General features: G+C 44.6%; 1 protein-coding gene across 4 annotated transcripts in view; it reads right to left on the bottom strand.

Annotated features, from left to right (window-relative positions):
• MEGF11 (multiple EGF like domains 11) overlaps positions 1–25,948 on the bottom strand; it is a 214,171-nt gene that overhangs the window by 8,828 nt on the left and 179,395 nt on the right. For 2 of the 4 annotated variants that reach the window (XM_040600379.1, XM_040600381.1), the window contains exons 20-22: positions 19,264–19,382; positions 10,858–10,924; positions 4,017–4,073 (exon numbers count right to left, since the gene is read on the bottom strand). The exons of 1 other annotated variant lie outside the window; for it this stretch is intronic. In XM_040600379.1, coding sequence (XP_040456313.1) covers positions 4,017–4,073; positions 10,858–10,924; positions 19,264–19,382 — 243 coding nt within the window. The remainder of the gene's footprint in view (positions 1–4,016; positions 4,074–10,857; positions 10,925–19,263; positions 19,383–25,948) is intronic. One more of the 4 variants, XM_040600380.1, reaches the window with a different exon arrangement.

Here is a 25,948-nt window from a genome sequence, read left to right as displayed (position 1 = left end):
CTGCTAGGGCTGACGCTACCTCTCAGGCAGCTGTAGCTGCAGCACCAGCCCTTCCCTTCCCAGGACCATGTCAGAGAAGACCAGTGAAATACCACTTGGGCCGCCCAGACTCATTTGGCCTCTCCTGGGAACTGCCTTTTCTCAGAAGATATTGAGAAACAGCACGTCCAAGAGCCAATTCCTGCTGACGTAAATGGGAACTCTGTGTCTAGCTAGGGATTAGACCCTTTGCTCTGGATACAGTATAATTCACGGAGCACCGGCGTATGTCTGGTGATGTGCTATACACCAGGGAGTCATTAGCCAACAAGACACATTAAGTACAAGATCATGGAGAACTTAACTCTAAAGGATGCAGAAGCATCTGGGTTACTTTCTTATTAAGGTAGTTCGGGGCTAATTAAGAAGTCTGGCATCAATTGTCAAAGTTCATTTTATGAATTAATTTAACCAAGAACAAACATATTTAGAAATTCTCAGCCCATTTACCCTGCAGGCCACATGTGAGCTCCGGCAATGCTGCCTCATCACCCTCCCATGACCGAGGTTGAGCTCTCACGGAGGTGCAAAGCTCAGCCCGAGCCACGCCACTGCCACCGGCAGCACCGGTACTCGCTGTAAGCATTGATCAGCTGGACACGCTAAAGAAATATGGGGAACATGCTCTAATTTTGAAGTCCCTGTCTTCTGTGTTGCTTGGATACCAAACACCAGACCTTTGAGGGAGGTTTTATTTTTGTTACCAGGGGCTGGAAATGTACTTGTCCCTCCCACAGACCGGGTTCCTCTCTTTTGCCCTGAATATCCTCTGGCATACTAATGACAAGCCTCAGTACCTACTGCCACATTTGAAGTGCTAAGAAAATATGATGTACACAGGTAAAACATGCTCTCCAACTATTTAATCACATTTATGGATGCCGTTCAGTGTAGCATGCCTTTCTGGCTGCTTTCATTAACCTGGCCAACCTTCGCTGCTGCTAGGACAGTAACATAGCGATAGCTTATTGCTGCTTGTCATCGTGACACGGTTGTGGGGACGCATTCCTGTACAACAAACAAATGAACCGCACTAAACCAAGTCCCGAGTCCCTGAGCATTAGTGTTTCTAAGTGCTGGGATTTTGCTGGCTATCATGCAAAGTGTAGAGGGTTTTTTTTTCCTTAAAATGTTAGTGCCTGAGGTCACATTATTCCACCAGTGCATCAGCATTCATTTAAAAAACAACAACGAGAACAACAAAACAACTAAAAAAAGACAGAAGAACTCAGCTGCAAGGAAGAGCTTGGAAGAGGTGTCACTGAACACCATGCACAGGAAAGAAACTGCTCTGAAAACCTTGCGACTGGTCAACCCCTGTCCCCAGGTGCCACAGGGCTCAGAGCTGGCACCATGGCATCCAGCCCCTCGCTGCCCCGAAGGGTTCCTGCTGCTTTGTCAGCACAAGGAGCTGTCGGACACTGCAGCATGAGCTGGGATTGCCTGTGGGTGGCCCGGGCAAACACAAACCACCATGCCTAACCCCCTGGGCCTCCTCTAGCAGCACAGCCACCGCATTGCTAGTGGCAGGTTGCAAAAGGGACATCCCTCTCCTAGCTGCCCTGCCTGGGGACAGCCTCCAGCCAGGCCAGCGCAGAGCAGGGGCTGCAGAGCTGGGGGCTCTCACCTTCCCCGAGGAGAACTAGGGGAAGCGAGTGGTGAGCCAGTTCCACCACAGCCTGAACTTGAGGTGTCCTCAAGCCACAGGACCCCCGTGCCCCCTCCTGGCAGTGCATCCCATGCAATGCTCTGGGCTGGGGTCAGGAGTGCCAAACACAATTTTCAGGTGCAGGTCAAGCTGTCTCCAGTCAGAGCTAGCAAGTCCTGATAGGAAAAGACATTATCTTTAAAGCACATAGAAGTATATGAAAACAAAGCACCCACCTGCCAAGTCTTTCGCTGACAGAATCTAACTGTTTGGGACTGGGAGTTTCTTTTATGTGAATGACCCAGCTCAGCAGAGGCTTTCTCTCCGTCTTAGATGAACTTGGCTGTTCAGGGCCAAGGCAATGCCTGGCAGGGCAAGGAGAGCTGCAGACTGAGCACCGGGCATGTCACCCAGCTCCTCCTGGTAGGAGACTCATCTGGGACTGAGGGTGCCCACGCCACTGCCAGAGCCCTGGCACTGCCTACACCCAGAAACTGACCTTCAGACTGCACTGTCGGAAACCTTTAGCCATCCAAAGGCAGACACTTTGAAAAATCTCATCAGCTGCTAACTACCTGCAGGTTGGCTACTGAAAATCCTTGGGAAGTCAGGTGTGTTCCTGCATCCCCAGCACCCTGCCCTTGTCAGCACCACCTGTGCCTGTTTGCAGCTGCTGAGCAGCCACAAAAAAAACACGGCAACTTTTCTGACATGGCTTCTAAGCCTGATTTTTCAATTTATAAGGAGGTAAACATGTAAAGAAAATGGCTTAGATCCTAAATAATAAACAAAATATGTAGCAGCAGAAAATAGACTTCACAGTTCACTGTTACTGTAATTCTTTTTCTCTTGTTCACACTGGTACCCCACTCTCTGTGTGACTCTATGGATGGGAATTTCTACTGCATGTGTTTAAAGCAGCTTTTAAACTATAGACACAGTTATTTAGTTTAAACTAATCTTGAAATTAATAGTTCCATCTAAAAAGAACAACTAGCTATGCTATAAGATTTTTTTTTCTGAAAGAGAATCACTAAAGTAATTGAAACCAGTGGATTGAGTCAAATCTACATACATAATCTTTTTAATAGTTTAAATTTAGCTTTATAAAGAAACAGTTGGTCATGGATTATTGTTTTTTTTGGTGATTCTGTGTGGTAAGGTGATGTTTTAGGAAATATTGTATCACTTTATTTTGTAAACAGCAGCTACAAAGTGATTAAGTGCTCTCTAGGCCTGGCTGTAAGGTGATCATTGCTTTTTATATGGACTCGCTTTTAGTGTTCCTTGTTAGTTCAGCTAAAGGTCTGCTCTGTAACACCTCGGCCACAGCGGACCAGTGGGTGTCTTGAAACTAACTCTGTGTGAAGGTGCAATTTTCCCCGTTGCTCGGCCGATACCAGCTGAAGGCCATTGCGGAAAGAGGCTGTGCAGTATTTACCTCCTTGCCTGATGGAGGGACATTCCAGCTGGTGTGTACAGACGCAATAGCCTTGAGTTCAGTTCCAGGACCTCAGCTGAAACCTGCCTATGCTGGATGAGACAGACTCCTTGCTCCATCTTCTGGACCACAAGTTCAGTGTGCCAACCCCCAGCCCAGTCAATCAGAAGCTTGTGGGGACCACTGTGCCACGCAGTCTTGTAGTCCATACATAACTGGAATATTTTGAATGTAAACCTGGAGGACAACTGAAATCTAAAATCATTGGGCCTTGAGCTCATGATTCGTCTATGAGCCCTTTTTAGAAGTGCCCTGGAGTCAATGCCCATTAATTGCTTCGTGCCAGCGTGACTGCTTAATGTACTGAGTGAGGTCTTTTCTCAAGCTCTGCTATAAATCTCCTTCAGCAAGGGCCACATAGCAGGGTCAGCTTGTTTTCTAGTGGCTTTCTTTAAGCTCAGGATGGCTAAGAGCCTTACTGAGCCACAACTTAGCAGGCAAATGCACCAGTCTGTCATCAGCAACTGCCACCAGAAAGCCCTTGTGGGATGGCTAATATGTCCTAAAAGAGCTTCCCCTGGCCAGACAGCTCCACCTGTACCTGTCACTGCAGCAGAGCCCTCCCTTTCTGTCTTAACGCTGCTTTGCTGAGGCAGGAGCCTATGGCCTTGTAAAGACTTGCATCCATAATTCATGGGCCCCAGACATCTGGCTCAGAGTCAAAAGTGCTGCCAGCTGAGCCACGCAAGTGTGTTTTGTAGGTTATTGCTCTGTCCCTTTCTGTCTGCATGGCCACTCTCCCGGGTGCTCAGGTCTCCTATCTCACCTCTTCTACGACACCCTCCTCAAACTCTTTGCCAGGGTGACTGCAGGCACTGGATACCATACCTTTGAAGCTTTTTTCCATTATGTATGTGTTCTGACGTCTATCCATCCCACAAGCACCTGCATAAAAATGATATATAATGGAAAACAAATAAATATTTATGTAAATTGGATTGCTTTGACTACTGAGCAGCATATATTTTTTCCTCTAAATTGTACATCAAGGCCCTCATTTAGGGAGGCTCTTAAGCACATACTCAGCTGTGAGCATGCACTCAGCTTCAGCAGGGATTCTGTGCACACCTAAAATTATGCATATGCTTAAGAGCTTCCCTGGAAGGGAGGACTTTCCTGAAGCAGGGTACTGTTCATTACCAAGAACAGCTATCCATCAGGAGAACAGAAAAAAATCATCTGCCAATACCTTCATTACTGAAACACTGGGTCAGATTAGTAAAAGAAGCCTAAAACATATCCCTTCCAATTTGAGTCTGCAGGTTACCTTATGTTACTCTGTGACTAGTTTTAGGTTTTGTTTCATTCATGGATAGTATGTTGTTTAACTCACAGTCTTAGAATCTAAAGTGTGTGCAATCTTTCTAAATTACCTAATATGACTTGGCTTATAAATTTGCGAAGTTCAAGAACTGATGTGACAGTAGTCCCTAAGCGACTACTACAGTGGTCTGAAAATGCACCGAGAGCAGAGAAGTGATAGAAAAGACTTCTGCCTTACGCAGCTCCAGAAGAACTTACTGTTCCTTACAGAAGCAGAGATAGAAGGGAATGGGAACCTTTTCCATTTTCACTGCTGCAAATTATCCTAGATATCAACCAAAAGGAAAATCTAATGTAAGGCTTCAAATCTTTTTAACTATAGAGTCTGATATTTCTTATCAGCTAGCAAAATCAACACAAATTTGGTTACTGAGATAGAATGTCTTTGTGGCTTATGGGATTCCCAATCAAGTAACTAACCTACGCTGGTAAAAAAGCCCTGCAAACAGCATGTCCCAGAGGTCTCCCAGCTGTTTGTCCTTGCATGTCTTCTGGCCTCTACAGAAATAGCTGTCACCACCACTGACAATGCCGCCCCTTTTTCATGACAGCTTTGGGTTTTGCTAAATGAGGAAAATCACGAAATTAGACAGTAAATGTGTTACTGGCTCATCAGAGAGAAATCCCTTTGCTTTGATAGTTTGTCTCTGAGCACAGGGCTGGTGGTACACCACTGGCTCTCTGCGATAGGGCTCTTCCCCTTCTGGCCAAGAGTGACACCCACCCACCCACCCCACCCCAAGGCATTTGAGCACCTTCTGCTTTGTTTTCCACCACTTGTCCTGAGCCAATTCCCAGACTCACCCCCTGAAAGAAGATACAGAGGGCAAACTTGACTGGGTAGCCTGGGCACAGTGGGGAAGCTCTTTCACATAATGGTATTAGCTGTGTGCTTTTCTCCTCTCCTGTATTTTGCTAGGGCAGAGTCCTGAGTGAAGAGGATGGAGCTAATTCATCCCTTGGCCCACATCCACAGGGCTGGTGCTCTCTTTCCCAGCAGCAGTGTTCCCAAAGGCCATCCCTGGTGATCATGGGTCCTCCTGCCAGGGCTGGGCAAGGCCCCAGGGGCAGGCATGCCCAGGCAGTATTTGGGCCAGCTTCACAGGTAAACATGCAGGGTGCCTCGGGCAAGAAACAGCTCACACCGAGCAAGGTGGGCATATAAGAAGCTGGTGAGCACACAGCTGGGGTTACAGGGTGAAGGGGGCCGTACTGTGGAGAGAGGGCAGCAGCAGGGAAGTGAAGGAGACCCAGGCTGACCCATGGGGATGTGCACTGGGCATGGCATTGCCCAGAGTGCAACAGCAACACTGGCTACAGAAGACTGAGATGAACAGCTTTGCTCAAGACCATGATCTAGTCCTCTAGTAATTTTAAAATATTGCCTAGCCATGCTGGAGTTAGAGACAAAGCAAGCAGCAAAAAGCATAGGAGTGAAGGACCATGAAGAATAAATGACTTATTGAAACAGAGGTTACCCAGGGAATGGTCAGCTGTGCTCATTGCACAGTCCATGCTTGTACAAGAATGTTGCATCTGTTCTGAGCATCCTCATCACATCTTTTCAGAAATGTTCCCACTGTGACTGCGAAGACCTGAATGAAGGCTGGAGCCTTGGGGCTGCTGTGAGGATGCAGCAATATCAACCAGCGCTTTTGGCAGCTTGGAGGGGAAGAACTCCACCTTCTGAGTGTATTTTGTTAGTTCAGCTCCATGTGAGCTCCTGCCAGTCCTGTTGGAAATAACAGGCACGTCTGGAAGGGTTCTGCAGCAGCAGAGATCACTGTTTCTGCTCTCAGTAAGCCCAACCTTGCTGTGAGACCATCCCGGAGGGCAGGCTGCTGTATTAATACAGGGTTCATCTGAGTGAGCCTGATTTCTGGTTCTGAGTTGGGTAACAGATAGTCCTAGCCCACACTGAGCTGCAAAATAGCACATTTCCATGCTTGAGCTCAGTTTTCACTTATTCCAGTGTAGCTACAGAAAAATGAGAATCCTTACAGGAGGATGGCTAAGAAAAGGTGGGATTCACCTGCTAGGAAAGATACAGGTAGGATTGGTGCTGCCTTGGGAGGGCTACAGGACCCCCCAAAGCCCTTCCCAACCTATTTCCTGTAATTCTGCCTGTAGTCTTCTTTTATGTCTGCTGTAATTCTGTGGGCTTTATGACCCATTTTTGTGTATTCACTGCATTCCTCAGGAGGTGAAATGAATACATTATTTTTCAAACTGCAAAAGCAGTTAATGTGGAAAAGCCCTCAACAGGCCAGGAAGCTGGCATTTCAGGAAAGTCTAGCTTAAGTCTGAAGCTAAATTGTCTGCTGGGGTGAAATCAGAGTCACAGCTGGAAATATTTTTCCACACCCCTTGGCTTTGAGAAAAATGCAGAGTCAGCTCTGATTCAAATTTGTGGCTTTGGTCCTCTGGAATAAATGCAGCTTTGAGTCACTCAAGATGTGCTGCAAATCACACTTTAGTCTTTGCATTGAAGACTGCTGTTAAAAACCATTACAGATACAGCCACTTCTGTCTGCAGTTCGATGTGCCCAGCACTCAAGCTAATGTGCATAACAACCTTTTCTGAACTCAGCAGGTGGTTTAGGACATTTGACTTGCTTGGAATAGGAGCTGGAAGCTGGATGCTGCAATTGCTTAATGCAGACTGGACTAGTGCAGGAGAGATTAGTCACAGGGCAAACAATTCTGGTTCTGCAACAAGAGACAGCAAATAGAAAATGCAAACATAAGCCATTCCTCAAAACTGGTAGGACTAGGCTGCATTGAACAGGTGAACAGGTGAACACACAACCAGTGTGACAAAGCTGCCTCTTCCTGGCACCACAGATTCCCCAGACTCTGATCTCTCAAACACACATCCATGAGAATTACTTGTGCCTCATCGCTAATCATCCATTTAACAGAGACGATTATCTCGCTGACAAGGCTTGATATTTGAAGCTCACAAGCAAATGTGCCAGCAGTGAAAGTACAGGCTTTGTTCTGCTCCTTGCATTTCCCCGTTGGGAAGAACAGAAACCTGGCAACTGAAGTCCTGCAAAACAGGCAAAATACCTGCAGTCTGGTAAGATCCACTGTATATGTATGTACAGTGGAATACCTATGGATAATTTTATATATATTTATAGTATATATGCATAGGTATGCATACACATACATAAGATTCATGTTTTTCTACACAATTTCTTCCTGTTAGGCTCAGAAAGCCCCATTGTTATCAGAGGGAACATACACATTGACTTAGATAGGAGATACGTTGGGTCCTCAGTTAAGACTAAATAGTTTTTCTTAGCATCACGTATAGCAAACGGCCTCTGGCCACCTGACCCGCACTCTTCCCAGGAAGCTGGTGCTGGGTCAGGTGGATTCGCTCTCACACTTCATTGCCATGTTTGCTCTATCTCCTTGATCTGTGCTGCTGTGGCAGTGTGTAGGACATGCATCTGGAATAGGGACCATGGTGGACCCTGAAATGGTTGTTCCTTTGGCCATAAGCCCCCTTGGTATGAACAGCCCTTCCTCTGCTCCCTCAGAGAACATCTTTCATTCTTTTCCTTTCCACATAAAATGTCTGAGGAATGACCTCTGGCTGAGCAAAGGCCAATGATGCAAACTGTGAGCAATCAAAAGGTGTTTTCCAAAGCTGCAAAAGTGCAGCCTGCAAGAATGAGGCAAGCAAAGAGCAGTTAATTAAAGCACTCATATGGGATTGCCTTTATGAGATACACAAGCAAATAGAAAGTACATGGTATTTCCTGAAAGCATTCTGTTGATCCTCTTTTAGACACAGATACAGAGATACATTGCTTGGAAGTGAGGAGCTGTGGTGCCAAGCACACAGAAAAGGGCATGATGGCACCAATCAGCTGAGCAGTAGCGTTCTGCTTCTGCTAGAAACAGTCCCCTGGCTTCTCCTGAGCTGCCAGCCGCTGCTCTGGGCAAGTCAGGATCTTCTCCTTGGGAGTAGCTGCTTCTCCTGCTCTCCCTGAGCTGTGAGATCAAAGGGGAATCTAAGCCTGGATCCAGCGTGGTATTGAGAAGCAAGGTTTTCCCCATCAGGAGAGCCCCTGAATCCTTACATCCAGTCTGAGCACAGTCATAACTCTGGAAAGTGATGGTATGCTGCAGTTCAAAATACAAAAGGTGTCAGCCTGGGGCAGGTCTGGACAGTGTCCAACTTTGAGCACTGTATTTGAGCAGAAATACATTTCATAGGTCAGGGTAAAAAAAAAAGAGACTTAAGAAAACTCCTTATGATTGCAGGTTTTAGAAGATCAGTGTCTGAGTTAATTTTCACATGGATATTCTTACGATTTCCTTTCCTAAAATTCATATTTTTGACACTTGCAATTTCTAACAAGGCTACGGACATTTTGTGAGCCTGATACTCTTTCTCATCTGGTTGGTCCAAAGATCCTGTCCTTTGGGATTACTGCCTCAGCCGGAGTCATCGCTGGCTGAAGAACCAGGGAGGTGACCAGAAGAGTTGAGGGTTTTCTATCTGTTCCAAATGTCTCTTCAATTTCCCTTTAAGTTCTCTTCCCTGCCTCTAGCTAACTCGCACATCTGCTTTCTATAGTATTTCATGGGGTCACAACAGAGGAGTTGTCCACTGTTGTTTTAACTATTTTTAATGGAATCCAGCTATGCACAATGCTTGGCTGTCATTCCATCATCAGCTGGAGCATCTGTGTACTAGTGGGATGAGAAGGTGGTACATCTCTTCAACTCTGTGATACTTCCAAGTGTGATGCAGTTTAGAGGTCAAGATCCCCCATGTGACCATATTAGGCTCCACTTGTATTTTATGTTTACAATGAAAAATTGAGGTTTTCCACTTTCTTCTGAAATTTGCACATGTAAGTAGAATCTGCAGCTTTTATTGCAGAAAAGTAATACCATGAAATGAAAAAAAAAATTAGTTTCATGTAAAAATGGCCAAGTTAGCATAAGCAAGCATTACATTTAGTACTGAAAAGGAAGGAAAAAAATCTCCTTTTATCAATTAGTGTGAAAAAGATTTTGAAAGAAACAAAGGGAAAAAAAGTAAAAAAAGTATCTGGGATGCAAAATGCCATGGAAAAAATTGTGACTGTTTTGCTGGAGACCACTTAGCTAAAGTATTTATCACCTCTACATCATTCTTATTGCAAAGGCATTTAGCATCACTTCTGCTAGCAAAATAAAATGCGTGAATACAGGACAAATGTGGCACACAGGGAGTTCAGGACACTGCAAGATAAACCCAAACAAAGCTAGTGCACAAAGCCGTAAAATGGTAAAAGGAAAATTAACTTGACTTGAGGAGCATTTGGAAATCCTCACCACCGCCAACTCTCCACGTCACGTACAGATAAGCACAACAGCAGTTCTGCAGCTTATTATACAGAAGAAAACATAGATGGTTGATAATGATGGAAAAGGTTTTGCATTGAAGCTTGACAGGTTTGTGATTTTCCTGATGCAGGGAAGACTTGATCTTTGGAGCAAGGCATGGTGTGTGACCAAAAGAGCAGTGACAAGATGTGATGCCTGATGGTCCCCTATGTTAATTCCTTTGCCACGTGAGCTGCAAGATAGTTGACCTTAAAAATCCCATAATACCACTTAATACTGCACTTTCCCCTATACTGCAAATTTTCAGTAAGATATGAGTAATCCCAGTAAAGGAAAGGGCAAATGCTTTCTGCCACTGACAAGCTAAACTCCAAGTGCTCAGATAGGAAAACAAATAGCATCCAAAGCACTAAATCTGGATAGGCTTTGAGATAACAGCTGCTAAAAACCCTGTTAAAACTGAGGCCAGGGGGAATAAACTCAGAAAGGGCAATTAAACTGCACTCTTGGCTTGTCTGCACTGGCTGGTCATTCAAAATTGCCTGAAAAGTGGCCACTGTATGATTAACTGGGAGATAACAGGGTGTATCACATGCTCCAGCTCCTGCAGAGGCTCCACAATTTTATCAAGATGCTAGTATCTAGTGCTAAGTTTTATTAAGCACGAAAGAAAAAAAAAATTCCAAATTTGAATTTTTAATGTTTTAAGTCAGACCTTAAAAAAGCATTTATAGAGTAGATGACAGTCATTCAACTGAGCAACCTAGGAAGGGAGACTAGAATGAATATTGACTCTGCTTTCCCAATCAGTGGTTTGTGGTAAAGGAAACAATTTTCAATTCTCCATCTTTCACTACTGGCAATTCTGATTGTGAAATAAAGACAACACCGATATTATTCTTTATTATTAATGCCTTTATGAAAGGCTGACTTGGATTTGGAATTGCTCTAAAGTCTACTAAAGTGATTAAATTGTTTAAAAATTACTGACCTAGTTCATTCAGATAGCTGTAGGGTCTCCAGTCTGCAGTTTCTCTGTCAAGGATTTTGTTACTGAGCTGTTCAAAAAGTATGATAATGGGTTAATGCTGAAATAAACAGACAGTTCCCACCCAAGACTACAGCCCAATGATGTCACGAATAAAAATGGGAGATGACTATTACCTTGGCCTCACCATTTCAGTTCTTTATCTGTATGAATTTGAGAGTTGTTCACTAGCATTAGGGAAAATCACAAAGGAAAGTCACTTCACCAAGCAATGAACACAAGCATGCTGGAAAATACAGGATTTCCTTCAGTAACCAGTAATCACGACGAATGCCTGTGTACGTGAAGTAACATGCTGGCAGTTTCAAAATAACTAATGAAGATGGATGGATTAAAACCACCTACGTAAGCATGCAGAGGGGAGCTGCTTGGAACAAAGGGGGTTTGCTAATACATCTGTGTATTTAGTTAAAAGAGATGTAATGGCTACAAGATTTCTCTCAATTCAAGGAAAATAACACTGGTAATAATGAAACATAAAGCCCCGTGCAGATCTGCCAGCAAAAGCGGAGAGGAGTCCAGAGCTGCCATCCAGATGCTACTGTTGGAAAAACACCTCTTGCAGGGTGGCAGCTGGGACCCTCCGTGTGCCCAGGGCACAGCTGGCTCCTGTGCCAGTGTGGCTGGAGGGGCGGCGGGGCACAGCTGGGCCACCACGGTGGTACCATCTGGAGGAGGCTGCTGTTGTAATAGGCACACGTGTCAAGATGCTCTTGGGTTTTCAGCTGTTTGTAGAAGTCCCACTTGAGCTAGGTAGCGCTTAAGCACAACACCAAGAGGCAAGCACAGTGTCAGCCTGATGGACGGGGATTTTGGGGACCTGGAGTGAGCTTGCTGGAGCATCTCTTCTGGTGGGGTCAATGAAAGGAGAGGGGCTGCTGTTTTGGGGGTGCATGGCTCTGCCAGACTGGGGCACCACGGCACAAGTGGCTCTACAATGCATATGGTGATCAGGTGAATCACTGTAGTTGCTAAAGCTGCTGAGTTTTCCACCTTGACATTTTTCCCTTGAAAGCCACACCTGCTGAAAGTACAGCTGGTCCTGGGGAAGTGTCAGTTGAAGAGCAAATCCCAACCCTGTTTCTGAAAAATTAAAGTTATGAAGCCTTTGTTGCTCTCCTGTGTCTGCTTCCAAACTGGAAAGCCTCCTCCTGCCTCTGTTTCAGAGGGTTCAGCTCTGCCATTTTATTATATTTACAAGAAAATGCTTAACAATAAAGGAGGTAAAAACTGAAACAAAGTATTCAAAACTACCACAACATTTTTCCTGATCACTTATTAATTTTTGCTTAGCTTTTGTAATGGGTTTTAAGACCTGGAACAAAAAAAACCCCACGTATGTATTGTTGGGATATAAAATCCCAGCTGGTACCCAGCACCTACAACCACACCTTCACAGTCCTGTTCAACAGCCCTCGGTGCCACAGCCACCCCACTCCGGGGTGCAGCAGCCCCGCACTGTCCCTGTGCCCGCAGAGCACCTGCTGTCCCCGGACACCGAGGATGAGTCCCCCGCCACTCCTGGAAACACCTGACAGTGCACGTGCCACCTGAGGAAGGGGGGCATGGCCTTGTGCTCCCAGGGCAGGTAGTGCCCCCTGAGTGCATGGTCACAAATATCTTTATGTTGTGCTACCAGCCCAGAAGCCCGGTGAAGGGTGAGCTGCCCTGCACAGGGTGCTAGGCAAAGAGACACGATAGCCCACACCCCATTTTGGAGAGATTGCCTTAAAGGAAACAGCCAGATGGGGAGGGGTAGAAGGGCTCTCCCATGTAGCAGTCGGGGACCTCGCTGTGTGCCGTGTAACACGGCCAGGATCTCAGGGGCAGGGCAGTGACCAAGCCAAGTGATGTAGCCAGTTGAATCCGCTGCAAGGAGCACAACACGACATTCCTGCAAGGAATAACTGTCACAGGAGGTGAAGAAATACAGCAGGAAGGAGAGATGCTGGGCCAAGAGAGAGGAGGAGGGCATGGGGCTGGGCAGCCGTGCAGTTCCTCTGCCCCTTGGTTTAGGTAGTGACCACAATGGGGAGGGCTTAGGGCCAGAAAAGCTCCTCTGGCAAAAGTTCCTCTATAAATAAGGCAATGGGAACCAGCAGGATCCTCGCAGCCAGGAAAACATTCTGTGAGCTTCCCCAAAGCTGGGTCACTGAGGAAGAAGCTACAAACCCCTGCTGCCTCGTCCTTATCTCTAGGGAAAGCATCTGCAAATACCTTTCTCTACCAGGAGCACCACATTTAGGACAACTACACTATGTATTACAAACTGTGCATTTAGAAGCTTTTATCTGATCACAGAAACTGGGTTTCATTTGGGTGAAGATTTGTAACAACCACAGGCAAAACCTTGCCCTCATTGACTGAATCCTGTTGATGGAATTCCACATCCGATTCAGGATGCAGAAAGTGGTCTGATGTGTTTGTACACCAAATGTAATCTGCCCTGGCTTAAACAGACATAGGAGAAACCACAGTGTGAGCACTGCACAGAGGCACAGGAGACAGCACAGAGAGAAAAGGCTGTGCACGCACACACACACACGAGGTGCTGGGTCTCTCTACAAGCAACTGCAGAGTGTTTTTAGAGTTATTTGGCTGAAGCTTTTCTACAAATAGTTTTCATCATTTGCAAAGCATGTAATTGTGCTCCAAACGGGCTGAACTCCAGCCTGGAAGAAAGATTCAGGACACACAATAGTGCAAATACATTGACCACACACACACAGAGATGTGTGTGTACACATACATATATAAATATACATGTATATAAAAGTATAGACACAGGCACACAGGCAGACAAAGGCAGGTTAATGCCAGCACGCTGAAAGGAGCCCATTGCAAATCCATCTGAGAGCCAGGCTCTGGTTGAAAGGGCCCCTGCTGCTGAGCCACCAGCACTGCTCTTGAAAGAGGCATTAATTCGGTGTGGTTCTGTGCCCTGTACTGTGTGGGAAGCAAAGCCAGGTGATCACAAGGGTCCCTCGTGGCCCCACAGTCCATGAATCTCACATCAGACAGCACCAGCAGCGCAGTGAGAGCTGTACCTAGTGCCTCATCCTGTTCCTTCTCATTTTCTGTCTCTATATATTCCCACTAAGGTAACGTGTCATCAGCTCATTAGGCACCTTTGCCACCAGCCCCTCTCCTCAAGGACATGCCCAGTGCAGAGAGAAAGTTGATAAAGCTGGTTGCCTGCAATATTTCTAGAGCAATCATTGCCCAAGAGCAGTGGCTGCGACAGCATATCCTTGCTCCTGGCACGGACTGTGCATCTGGCATCTCCCAGTTGACAACACAAGAGTCATTTCTTTGTCATTCAGCGGTTCCTTGTACTTCCCCAGAACTGAGGACACAAACACTGGCAGCAGATGCACAGTATGGACGGATGGGGCAGTCAGAGCAGACGAGCAACAGCAAGGCAATGAAAAGCAGATGGGTTTGTAATGTGGTCACAGAGAAGCCGACGTTCCTGGCCCTGCGCTCGGCTGGTGTAAATCAGTGCAGCCCGACTAACGGCACTGTCAGTTTTCATCAGTGAAGCCCATGGCTTTTTTCTTCATTCCAAAATTTGCAGAATAACGTGAATGCTGATTTTCATTCCAGCTGCACCACTTAGATCACATTTATTGAAGTCTTGGGGTTTCTATTAAAAGCTGTGTTTTTGCAGGATTTATAAATCAGCTCACAAACCTAAAATTTGGCATGAAGAGCTATAGGCTAGAATTGATTTTTTTTTAATGAAATGATTTGGGGACATTTCTAAGTTTTTTAGAATGCAGTAATTACGAAGAAATGTGATTATAGCTGTCTCTTTGTGCTACTATCATTTCTTAACACACTATAATTTGTTAACTTTTTTTTTTTTAAGATAGAAGATACTTCAATTTTTAGTGTGAAGCAAAATTGCTTTTCTGGAGGAAAAAATACTTCATTGTAAATTTATCCACTAAAAATCCTAGCTTGTAATTTTAGCAATTTGGTTAGAACTACCTCATATCTGGCAACTTTTCCTTTAAGATCAACGAGATACTAGCACGAGTAAAGCAAAGCCATTATCTGCCCGTCTGAAATAGCTGGATAGATCGCAGGGGCAAGCTGATCACCAGCCATGCCATTTGTCAATGCTCAGGTTTTCAAAGAGACCATGGTGATTAGGCAAAGGAGTGCTGGCAGGAACTCCATCATACCTTTATCTTCCAGGACAGCAATCAATAGGAGTTTTGCATTCACTTTCCTGACTACTGACTTCAGATTTCCACAGTCCAAGCCTGTGTTTCTGTTTTAGATGGCTATTCTGAACACTCTGCAGCCATTCTGTATTATTTGCAGTCTTCCTTTTCCTTGGGCAAGTTTTAGTCAAAGGTACTTTAATGATGCTTTCTGTGGTTGAGTTCCTTTTTATTAGCTGGGTGACATCCAGTCAGACCATTTTCAGTGACCTCTGTTTTGCAGTTTCTAATTTAATGTGATGTCTTTGGTAGAATTTAGATCTTCCTTTAATGGATATGAATCTGCTAGCTTTAAAAATTCAGAACATCTAATAGCAATTGATTTTTATGATGACTGTAGAAACCAGCAACACCTAGACTCTAGCTGCGATGCTGTTCTCGTTTGGTAGGGAGTGAGGGTGGAATTAAAAGCTTTGCAAAAGTGCAAGGTGAGAATCCTCCATTTGCTTGTGACACACCTGTGCAGCCTCGTGCTTTATACTGAGTATTCACAAAGTTTTGCAGCCTTCTGTAGGTGAGCTATATTCCTACCTTCACGCCCAATTCAAAACCTCAAATCCAGAGCTGGCATCGAAGCATAGAGAAGTGGTTCTGTGAATGGTCCCACTGAACTCCCTCTGAGTCCTCAGCATCTGAAGGTCTGGTCTCTCACTCAAGCAATGAGAGTTCTGATGTGAAGACGTGGGTATGGAGGTAAGTGTGTATCTCTGTTTATCTGCTTTGGAAATTTTTCGTGCAGTAATTCCGTGGCACAATTTCACTTGAGTTCATGTGTGATACTCCTTGGTAACTCACATCATCATTATTATTCGCTGTTGCACAGGTCATAAAAATAAAGGCCAAACCTACTTGTAGGAGCTAATAAGCAAAGGTCACTTTTTGGTGTCACTTAAGTGGATAGTAAAATATTATTGACTTAATATTTTACCGTTAAATAGTAATATTTAACTATTTAACCCAAGCTGACTTTGCAAGCTCACTCACATGGGAAGACATTTATTTGTCGTAAGGTGCTGGTAGTTACTAACTTGCACTGAGATGGAGGAGCCTCTGCCTTCTCCTTAACCCTAGAGATGCAGTGCCATTCTCCTGGACCTTGCACAGAGACAAAGCTCAGCCCTACAAACTCCTGCTGGCAGCTGGAGCAGACTTCAGGGACACAGGACCGGAAGGGCTTTGATCACTGAGTCCCTGAGTCCAGCCACCTTTTACTGCAAACACCCAGGCACATAATCACTTAGCTGATCAAGCTCCATTTTAACAGTAATCAGATTTCTTTGTCCCATTAGTCTTACTGGGAAGCTATTCCAAAATCTCACTGATCTGATGTTAGAAATCTAATTTCCAGCTTCAATGCATTCATGGCCACTTCATCCCCATTTGTTCTTGTGCCAGCTCTGTCATCTAACTTAAATAGCTCTTCTCCCTCCTAGTGTTTACCTCGTTGTATTTATAGATGGCAATCATACTCCCTCTCAGCATTCATTTTGCTAGATAAAAGAAGTCAAGCCTTTTTTTAGCCTTTTCTCATACGCTCCCCCTTACCCTCCCACTTGCTTTTGCCTGCACGTATTCCTGTCTGAGCACTCCACTAGCACCGCTGACCAGTCTTGTACACACCAGAGGGTTTTAATGCCTCCACTCCTACTTGTCTCTCAGCAGCTTCAGAGTTTTTACCTTCAGGACGTGCATAGGGTCCTGAGCGGTGCCAAAATATCTGTCTGGCAGAGGGGAGATGAGGAGGTGAGATACCTTCCCTCTGGTCCTAGAAAAGATGCAGGAAAGCTCAGCACTGCTCCCTCCCTCTGAAGGCATATCTGTCTCACAAACTGCGGTCCTCAGTGCAGTGCTGGACCTTTTAGCTTCTGCTATCAGCCATCTGTCCCCACCTTGATTCCCTAGTGAGGTACCCACTGTGTGCACCCATAACAGCAGCAAGGTCAGTAAATGCAGACAACAGCACAGGACAGCTGTGCTCGGTGCCCCACAGCCAGACTGACCCTTGGTGCAGGGCTGGGAGAGGGAAGCAGAGGCAGCAGGAAGGGAAAAAGAAACAATATGTGTATAGTTGGGTGAGAAAAGAGAATAGGAAAATGGATATGAGGAAACCCAGAAAAGATAATGAAGTGGAGAGAACACCAAGGGAAGAGGAGAGAAAAGGCAAAGTAAGACACAGAAAAAAAGAAAAGGACAAGAGGGGCAGGGGGAGCACAGGAGAAAGAAAGCCTTCTCAAACTGGAGCAGGGCTGCATCTCCTTGTTGCCCTTCCTCTCTTTGTACCTTTGCCCAAGCTGTCTCTCCGAAAGAAGTGCTAGAGGAATGGCTCCAGTCCATTGCCTCAAGGCATGATCTCCTCTGAGCACAGGGAGGATAATACATCGAGGGCTCTGGCTCAGCAGTTCAGAGATTCCTCTGCCACTTTTTTTCATTTTGCATCTGTGCTGGCTCCTTTGTGACCCCAGCTGGCACCATAAAGAAATGAATCCTCCAAGTACAACTTGTGCACATTTCCCTGCAGAAAGTGGGAATGGCACCAGACAAACTGATTTTGGAAATGAAACTCGTTAAGGCAGCCATTAGGGGCTTTATATGCTCTTTTGTCTTACTTGGCTGGAGAACTGCATAGACGGAAGAAGCGTATTTTTGGCCATCCCCAGCTATTCAGCACTGCAAAGCATTCTCATGAATAAGCAAGATGGTGGGAGATTTAAAGGAAATATCAGGCCATGTATTTTGATAAGTGCCCTGAAAATACCAGATCCATTGGTTTTTTTACTATTTGAATGTCAGAACAACCTGCTGACCTACTGACAGTGAGTTCTACAGCAGGCGAGCCGCTTTCACGACTAGTCCAAATGCATCACTCGGGCTTTAAACCGGTTTTTGGGCAGCTTAGTATTTGAAGTAGCTCTGTGACAAGATGGCACTGCAGGCTGGGAAACCAGGAGAGGTGCTTACTTTGACCTCTTCTGAATTCATTTAAAGTACGGCAATGGGATTGGTGGTCCAGGCCCACACTCACGGTGTTCATCCTAAACTTGACATTATAAGCATTTTGCACTTTCAATTTGGGGAGCAAAAATGCAGGATGCAAGGGGACCATCTACATTGGAAAACATATTTACACATCTGTCTAAACTTTCCTCTGAGAAATCTCTGGAGCCAGCCTTTTTATTACATTTTAATGAGATTTTCTTTTAATAAGTAAGAAATGGCTTTACAGGAGCACATGTAAAAATATTTTTGCATACATCTTGTGCAGTAGTGCCTTTTTTGCATTAAATTTTGTTCCCATGGCTTTCCGGTTAGAAGAGCTACATTTGGGTTAAGGTGACACAGCCTGCAAGTGCCATCATTTTTAAAGCTGACAACCTTGATTAAATCAATTGCATTTCCTTTTTCCTCTGCTCCCTACCCTTTGCCCCACCTTGGCTTATCAAGGCTCTAAAGCAAGAGCTGTCTTACCGTTTACCACATCTAAATCTATTCCTAAAGTGGTGAATTGAGTAACAGTGTTGTCTATGAACGGTCCTAGGGGATCAATAGCAACATGCGATAAGTAAGCTACTCCTGGATGTTCAAGCAATACAGTCTGGACAGCTCTGCTGGAAAGCCATGAGTAACAGCAGAGCTCTCAGAACATCCCTGGACAAGAACAGTGCTCAGAAGGACCCCAAGTACCTTCTTGCATCTATCTGCTTCTCTGTGTCAGCAGCAGATTTGTGTGTCTACTGATCTGGGAAACAATGATATAGCAAAGTTAGATTACTGACTTAATGCTTCATTGATTTACTTTTGTTATATTAACAGATAATTACAATAATCCACTTATTTATCTTTTCTGAGAAGCAAACATACCTTATAGTTGCTAAGACACCACGCCTTATTGACCCAGACAGGCATGCGCTGAAACTCCAGTTACCATGCACAGAGATTACGAAGATACAGGCAGGGGAAAGCAGAGACCTTTTAGTGTCTGTTAGAGCTATGGTGTCAGGAATTGCTGCACTGGATATTTAAATAATGCTGGCAGACAACAGGATCCAACAGGCATTGCTTTGGTTGATTTCCTTGAACTGATAAGAACATTGCTAAAGTGGGGTGGGATAATATCTACCTTACTGGAGCTGTTTCCATCCAGATTACTGGTAAAGAAGCGTGAAGTCACACCACATGAGAGAGTGTGGTAGCTTGGATTGGAAAAACAATGTACACTGCCGCTACCTTGGGATATATCTGGGAAGAAAACAAGTCATCACAAAATACTTTGGAAGCCATAATGATTCTTAAGAAACTGAAAACATGGTAGAGATTACCTAGTTCAGAAAACTTTGTTAAATATACTGGGTGTTACAAAACATCTGCAGATGAAATCTATCCTGCATTATCACGGTGTGAAGCTCTTGACTATTAGCATTAAACATACGATAAAAGCGCACAATATTTAATTAATACAGTGTTATCTTTTTGAAGATCTTAAAAAAGGAATTCCTGACAGGCCAGCTGCTTTTCAGGTGAGGGAGGAAATTCAAAACTCAGGAAATGCATGAGCGGCAACACCATTTCTTCCTTAGTTTATACACAAGTAAGAGCTACTGATGAGAATAAGCCCTGTAGTTATGAAACAATTAATGAAAACTTTTTTGTTACAAAAAAAGGTAGTTAATGTTAGAAATCAAGGTGCTTTAACCATAGAGTCCAAAACATTTTACATAGCTTTTTGTGCAAAGGCTTGGAGAAAAAAAGAAAACTGCAGCGCTGAAAGGCAAACTTGGGCAATTACATTGTTACGCTTGGAGACATTTTAATCTCTTTCCTCACTTTAACTTATGAGCACATTTACCAAACAAAACAATTTACCAGGAAAGGCATCATATTTATACTGGCAGTTCTAATGAAAACATCAATCCCTATCTGTTTCCAGCTTAATAATAAAATGATAAATATTTTAAAGTGCCATCAGAAGAAAGGATGAAAAACGTAAACTGAAGCAACACCATTTAAAAAGCCAAGCCCTGTAAGAAGTAAATGAATGGGCTTTAATAAACCATGGGCTTAAATTAGAAAGGCAGAAAGGTTAATTATAGGAAACACCCTCACACGGAAAGGGTAATGAAGTGCTGGGGTGGCTGCCTGTCCCCATCATCAGAGCTCTTTAATGAAGATTGGCAGCAGATGGGTGAGGAAGGAGGTGGACCTGGCTGGCACTGTCTGTGGGAGGGGGGTACCAAGTCACCATCAACCATCTCTTCTTGCCCTTTGTATTCCTGTGAACATGCATTTTGCTTTGCTGACATCTTGTGGAGATCTAGTTTTAGCTTAATTTACTGCAAAATATCCTGTTTCAAATAAGTGGGTTTATCTGCAGGGTGTCTATTACATAAGTGCTGTGGCACACAGCTGACAGAGGAAACGGCACAGGCACATGCGTATCTGACCGAGCATTTATTTTCTGCTGAAACATACAGAGCAACTTCTGAAGTCAGCTCTATTTTGCAGTAAGTGCAGAGCTTTTTAGTTCTAGCTATTTTCTGAGGCTGTTGCTAACGAAGTATCCCACATCAGGATGCGGTTCCAGAAGTAAAGTCTTTGCATTTACCTTCTTTCAGCTAACCATTGCCCAGCTCAGCAGCCAGGCTGCCAGGACTTTGCCATCTCCCCTAACTGTAACTCTGTGATATTTGCAGTAGAATTAACAAAAAACAGATGTCTCTTGGGGTCTGCAAATGAGAACTGGGGCTGGAACCCAAACACTGCGATCAGTGTACGCCCATCACAAACACAGCTGCTCGCATATACTATGCCTTGAACCTGCTAATGAGGGACTGGCAGCTCACCAGGGGAGCACAGCTCATCTACCCTTCACACAACCTGCAGTCCCGGTTAAATATAGACACTTGAAGCCATGCCTTTCTGCTTTGTAGGTGAGTGTTGATGGCTGAGTCACACCAGCTCCCAGCTCTGCCTTCCCCCTTCCCTTATCTGTCATGCTCTCGCTCAGCTGTGGGCAAGAAGGACCAGCTGGAAGGGAAAGAGGCACAGTCCCCTGCCTTTGCTGCAAGATAAGAGGGCACGTACCAAAGGTTTCTGTGAGCCTGCTGACACATTACAAGTTCACACCCAGCTTATCTGGTCGTAGCTTGTTTTGTGCACCCGAAATGAGCTGAAGGAAAAGTCTAACAGACTGCCCTCTACTTAGCACAGTGCTGAATTAATGAACCTGAGCTCACACACAAGTCTGCATTGCCAAAAACCTTTTCTTCCTTCATTGCATGCAGGACCATATACTCAGAATTACTCCTTCCACACAGTTCCATTTGGTCGATACTTAAGTACCCACCCAGGCTGATTTACCTTGATAGCATAGTCCATTTTCTACACATTTATTCATGAAGCTCTTATAACTGCTGGCTGGAAATACATCAAATTCAAACCTAATGCTATCCCAGTTAAAAGAAAAAAAAAAAACCAACCACCAACAAAAAATAGCCCACAAAACTCCCTCTCTTCCCACAGATGAGTTTTATCCTGCTCTGAACAGTAAGCAAAGACTTAACTATCTAAAAGAAAAGGAATTATTTAAATTAAAACAAAACAAAAAAAAATCCAAAGGTTATGTTAATGTTAACACAGGGAGATGAGTCCTGTGAAGGGATCCATGACGACTGAGTCCTGCCGTGAGCCCCTTAAGCCTGAGGCTGTACTCCAGTGGAAGACCCATGAGGTCTGGATGAAGGCCAGACTGCTCTATAACTTGAAGGACTGAGCTTCTGCCCCAAGCCAGGGCTGTGAAATGACACAAAGAACATTGGTCTCCATCCTGCAGTGGCAGCAGGACAGTGTAGTGTGGAAACTGGGCACAAGGCCAACCATGAAAAAAGGGAGTAAGTAAGCACTCTGCAGTAAATACAAACCCAGATATGTCAAGCTGCAAAATGGAACTGTTTTCTTCTTCTTTTTGTGTGGCTCTTCTCCACCCACACAGAGTGTCAGTGGGGTGGCTGAAGACTCCAAACAGGAGGGTTCACTCTGCCACCTCCTACTACACATCATCTGCAGATCATTTCTGTAAATGTCTTATCTAGGCTGCAGGATCCACGATGCTCTATTTGTATCGAGCTTTGCTTAGGTTTTGGCTCTCAGCACAGGATTCACCCATATCAGAAAGTTTGTTAAGACCCTGATAAGACCTTGAGCATCACTTCAGCCAATAACCAAGTCTTTGTGACAGTCCTGAAAAGAAATCTCTGCTGCTCTTTAGCACTACCACATAGTTTCCCCCTCTGTTCCTATCTCCTTGAATTAAACAACCTGCAGTTGAAAATCTCTTGTTGGATGCAATGGACCATTCTCATGCTGAGGAGCACCATTTTAAAGTCTGCTTTCAGATCCATGTGCTGTGGTTAAGCTCTCCCAGCATGGATGGCTTTCTTTCCCACTGGCTGCTGGGCAGAGTGTGTGCTTTGCTGCCACATCCTTCATCCACAAATGCAAAAGAGTCTACGGGCTGCCCAGGGGGTTCCCCATTCTTATAATCTCTCTCACACACATGCACGGATTATCAGCATCAGAAAAGCTGAAGGCGTAAAGACCAAAAACATCCTCCAGAAATAAATTAATGTGCTGGAAGAAATTACTGCCTCCAGGAGCTAGACATCTGCATATGTGACTCTATTCAGAAACAACAGTACCCTAACTAGAGTAAACAAGCAAAATAACAACAGTGGTGGTTCAGGTTAGCCAAAATGTTACAACCCGCATAGGGCTGGATATTGCAGTCATTGTTCAGGTGGAATTCCTGCTGAAGTCCATGGGTTTATGTGGGTTTATATTAATTGGACAAGTATATCTGCATAATATTCTGCCCTTAATTCACATCCAAAATTCCAGGTTAAGGTTGAAATCCCTGTTACCTCTATGTAATACTGTTACTGTCCTTCAGCATCCTCTGCAACGCACAAATGCACACACACATACACTCATACGCACAGGCGTTGTTCTTGCCATCCAGCCATGCTATGAGTCTCTGTTTCTCATCTGTCATCTCGTCTCAGTATCCACCTCCCCATTCTCTGCTGGGGAAGATGCACATCAGCACCTTTTGCTGTCTTTCTGCTCTATGGAAGTGAAAGACTGGAAACAGCATTGGTAAGGCCAAAGCTGGGAAGGTTACTGATGGGTAGAAAGTTTCAGCAGAAGAACGTACTGGAGGACAGTCAGAATTTGGCAGAGAGCTTTCAGAAGCCCTTGTCTAGAATTTGTAAATGCCCTTCTAAAACAAAGTCCAAAACCTGAAATGATGTTGATACCTGCATACAATTTATAATGAGATGAAGGTGGAGCACTGTGATTTCTAACATCGTAGTCTTCCTCTGAAAGCTCAGGTAGCAGAGTTTTTCAAGGGGGAGGCACAAAGGAAACTCTTCTTGTGGCCTCCAGAAAGAGATGGCTGACCCCACTCCGCTGCAGCTTCCTGAGTGATAAAATTTATATTGCTACAAGGACTGCACAGAGCAAGAAGAAAGCAGAACGAAAAGTCCAAGTCTCTGCATCCCCGTCACTTACTGAGATGAACAGAAAGGAAACATCACCCAATTTCTTTCCAGAGAAGCCCATACAACACCACTGACCTGGTGCTGTTTGGGGTTGCAAAGACCTGGTAGTTCAGACTTTTTACAAACTGAGCTGACACAGAGCAGCAATGCCACAAGGGCAAGAATTAAATTCATTGTCATTGCCCAAGGACCAGAAGAGACCCCAGGTTCAATGCAGCTGAAGGATGTGATCCCTCAGATATTTATGGTGTATCCAGGAATTCAGCCATCCCCAAAATATTTTTTTTCCTCAAGTACTTAAGTATCATGTGGCATCAGGAACTTTGGGATAGGTGGCTGCACCTGAAAGGAATGTGAAGAACATTGTATAGGGGCACGCAATGCCCACAAAGACACAACCTGCAAGGGCAGTTCTGGGCCACCAACATCATGAAATGCAATGGCTTTCTCTCTGTGGCTGGGGAGGAGTCCCCTGTCTATGATAACTCTGAAGGATGAAAGAATCTTTCCTCAGCATTAGCCTTTTTTCAGACCTTGCAGAGTGCTAGACTGGGATACAGCAGATCAGTTGGGAAGTCTCCATTCATGGTAAAATATGGGGTGAAAAAAAGGCATTTTTGTTCCCTTGTCTGAAAAGGGAAGCTCAATTATTCCAGTCAGGAACTCCAAACAATATTCTTCTCCTTATTTTGAGGTTTGTAAGTCGTGCCTCTTAAGCATGCTGAGTTACACACACATTAACTAGAAAAGCACAGAAGTAAATGAGCTGTAGCAGGCTTTGTAAATAAACGGATAAGGTGCCAATATGAAAGAAATGTATCACTCAAAAGTTCAGAACGCTTTTCCACGCCAGCAGCTGTGATCTGCTCTCTCAGAACTCGGAGCCTCGCTGCTGCTGAGATGTGCCACAGCTGTCTTTTGCGTGTTCATGGTCTGGCTCTTCAAATGATGTTGAAATGACAAATTTCAGGCCAAATTGTGCTGGTAACTAGCCAAGGATCAGACGAGCCCTCTCTGGCAACACTTTCATACATTTCTTACCCAAATGGGCAGCTTAAGCAAGAGCCTGCAAAGCTAAAATTCAAAAATAAGAGGCAATGGGAAGAGGTCCAAGGCTGATTTTTTTCCTGATCTTGTAGCTGTCAGAAGGAGGAACGCTAGTTTGGGTCTGAGTGGTCTAAATATGGGTTTAGTCAATGATGTTCAGTAAGAAGTCCACGATGTGTGATATGCCACCACTGGAGACCATGCCCCTGATATGAAGACTGAAGTCACGGTGACATGAGAGAAGCTCCTTGATTAACTCCCAGTCGTAGCCAGGCAATAATATTGTGGCTCAGTGGAAGAGGCTCCTTCCAGGTGCACCCCAGGCAGGGAAGTCCAGAACAAAGCCTCCAGCCACGCCACCTCAAGACAGCACAGAAGCCAAGTCAGAGCCAGCAACAAGTGGCTGGACCTCATGCATTTACAGTAGAAAGCAGAAAGAAAAAGACTGTGCAGGACTGGGAAAGCAGAGCTGCAAGGCCAACTTCTGCCTGTTTCAGGAGCTTGTATTTACTTGGACTTACAGGTTCAGCCATTTAAAGGGAAGTGAAGAAGTGAAGTGCAGTCAGAGGGCAGCAGACCCTGAGGAGATCCCCATTAGAGACAGACTGAAGGAAACAAGAAGGAAGTAAAGCCATCTCCTGACTGGCATCCTATCTCATATTCGTGATAGAGGAGTGAAGAAGAATTGAGTCTTAAAAAGGAGATCACATCCTCCAAAATTTAGCCAATTTGTCAAGAAAAGCTGTCCTCCATAGCAGTAGCAGAAGATAGAAGCGAGAAATGTGATCTCAGTATGATTTCTTTTTGATCCTAACAAGCCTTCCTCTTCCTCTCTCCTGCTTTCATCAGCCTCTGTGAAGAAAATTCACACCAGCTGTCTAGCCGACGGGGACTGGTCTGTACACAGAAGAAAGTGACAATGAATAGGATGCCTCAAATCACAAACTGCAACATAGATAAAAATAAAACCTTATGACTGACCAGGTCAATCCCATTCCTCAAGCAAAAAAAAAAGTCTTCTTCTGAAGGTTTCACAAAGGGAAAACTTCTCTGTACTGAAATAGGAATGCAGCTGATTTAAAAAAGTGAAGTTGATGTATTCCATGCAGCATATTTCTTGCCTAGATATATCCTGTATCATGTTAAGTAAAGTCTCAGATATAAAAGAGCTTAAATCAGTTTTAAGTTATATTTGCTTTC

The sequence above is a fragment of the Falco naumanni genome, chromosome 7, assembly GCF_017639655.2.
Source record: "Falco naumanni isolate bFalNau1 chromosome 7, bFalNau1.pat, whole genome shotgun sequence".
Lineage (NCBI taxonomy): Eukaryota > Metazoa > Chordata > Aves > Falconiformes > Falconidae > Falco > Falco naumanni.
Note: the sequence above shows the minus strand (reverse complement) of the source record. Positions and strands in the feature narration are given on the sequence as shown.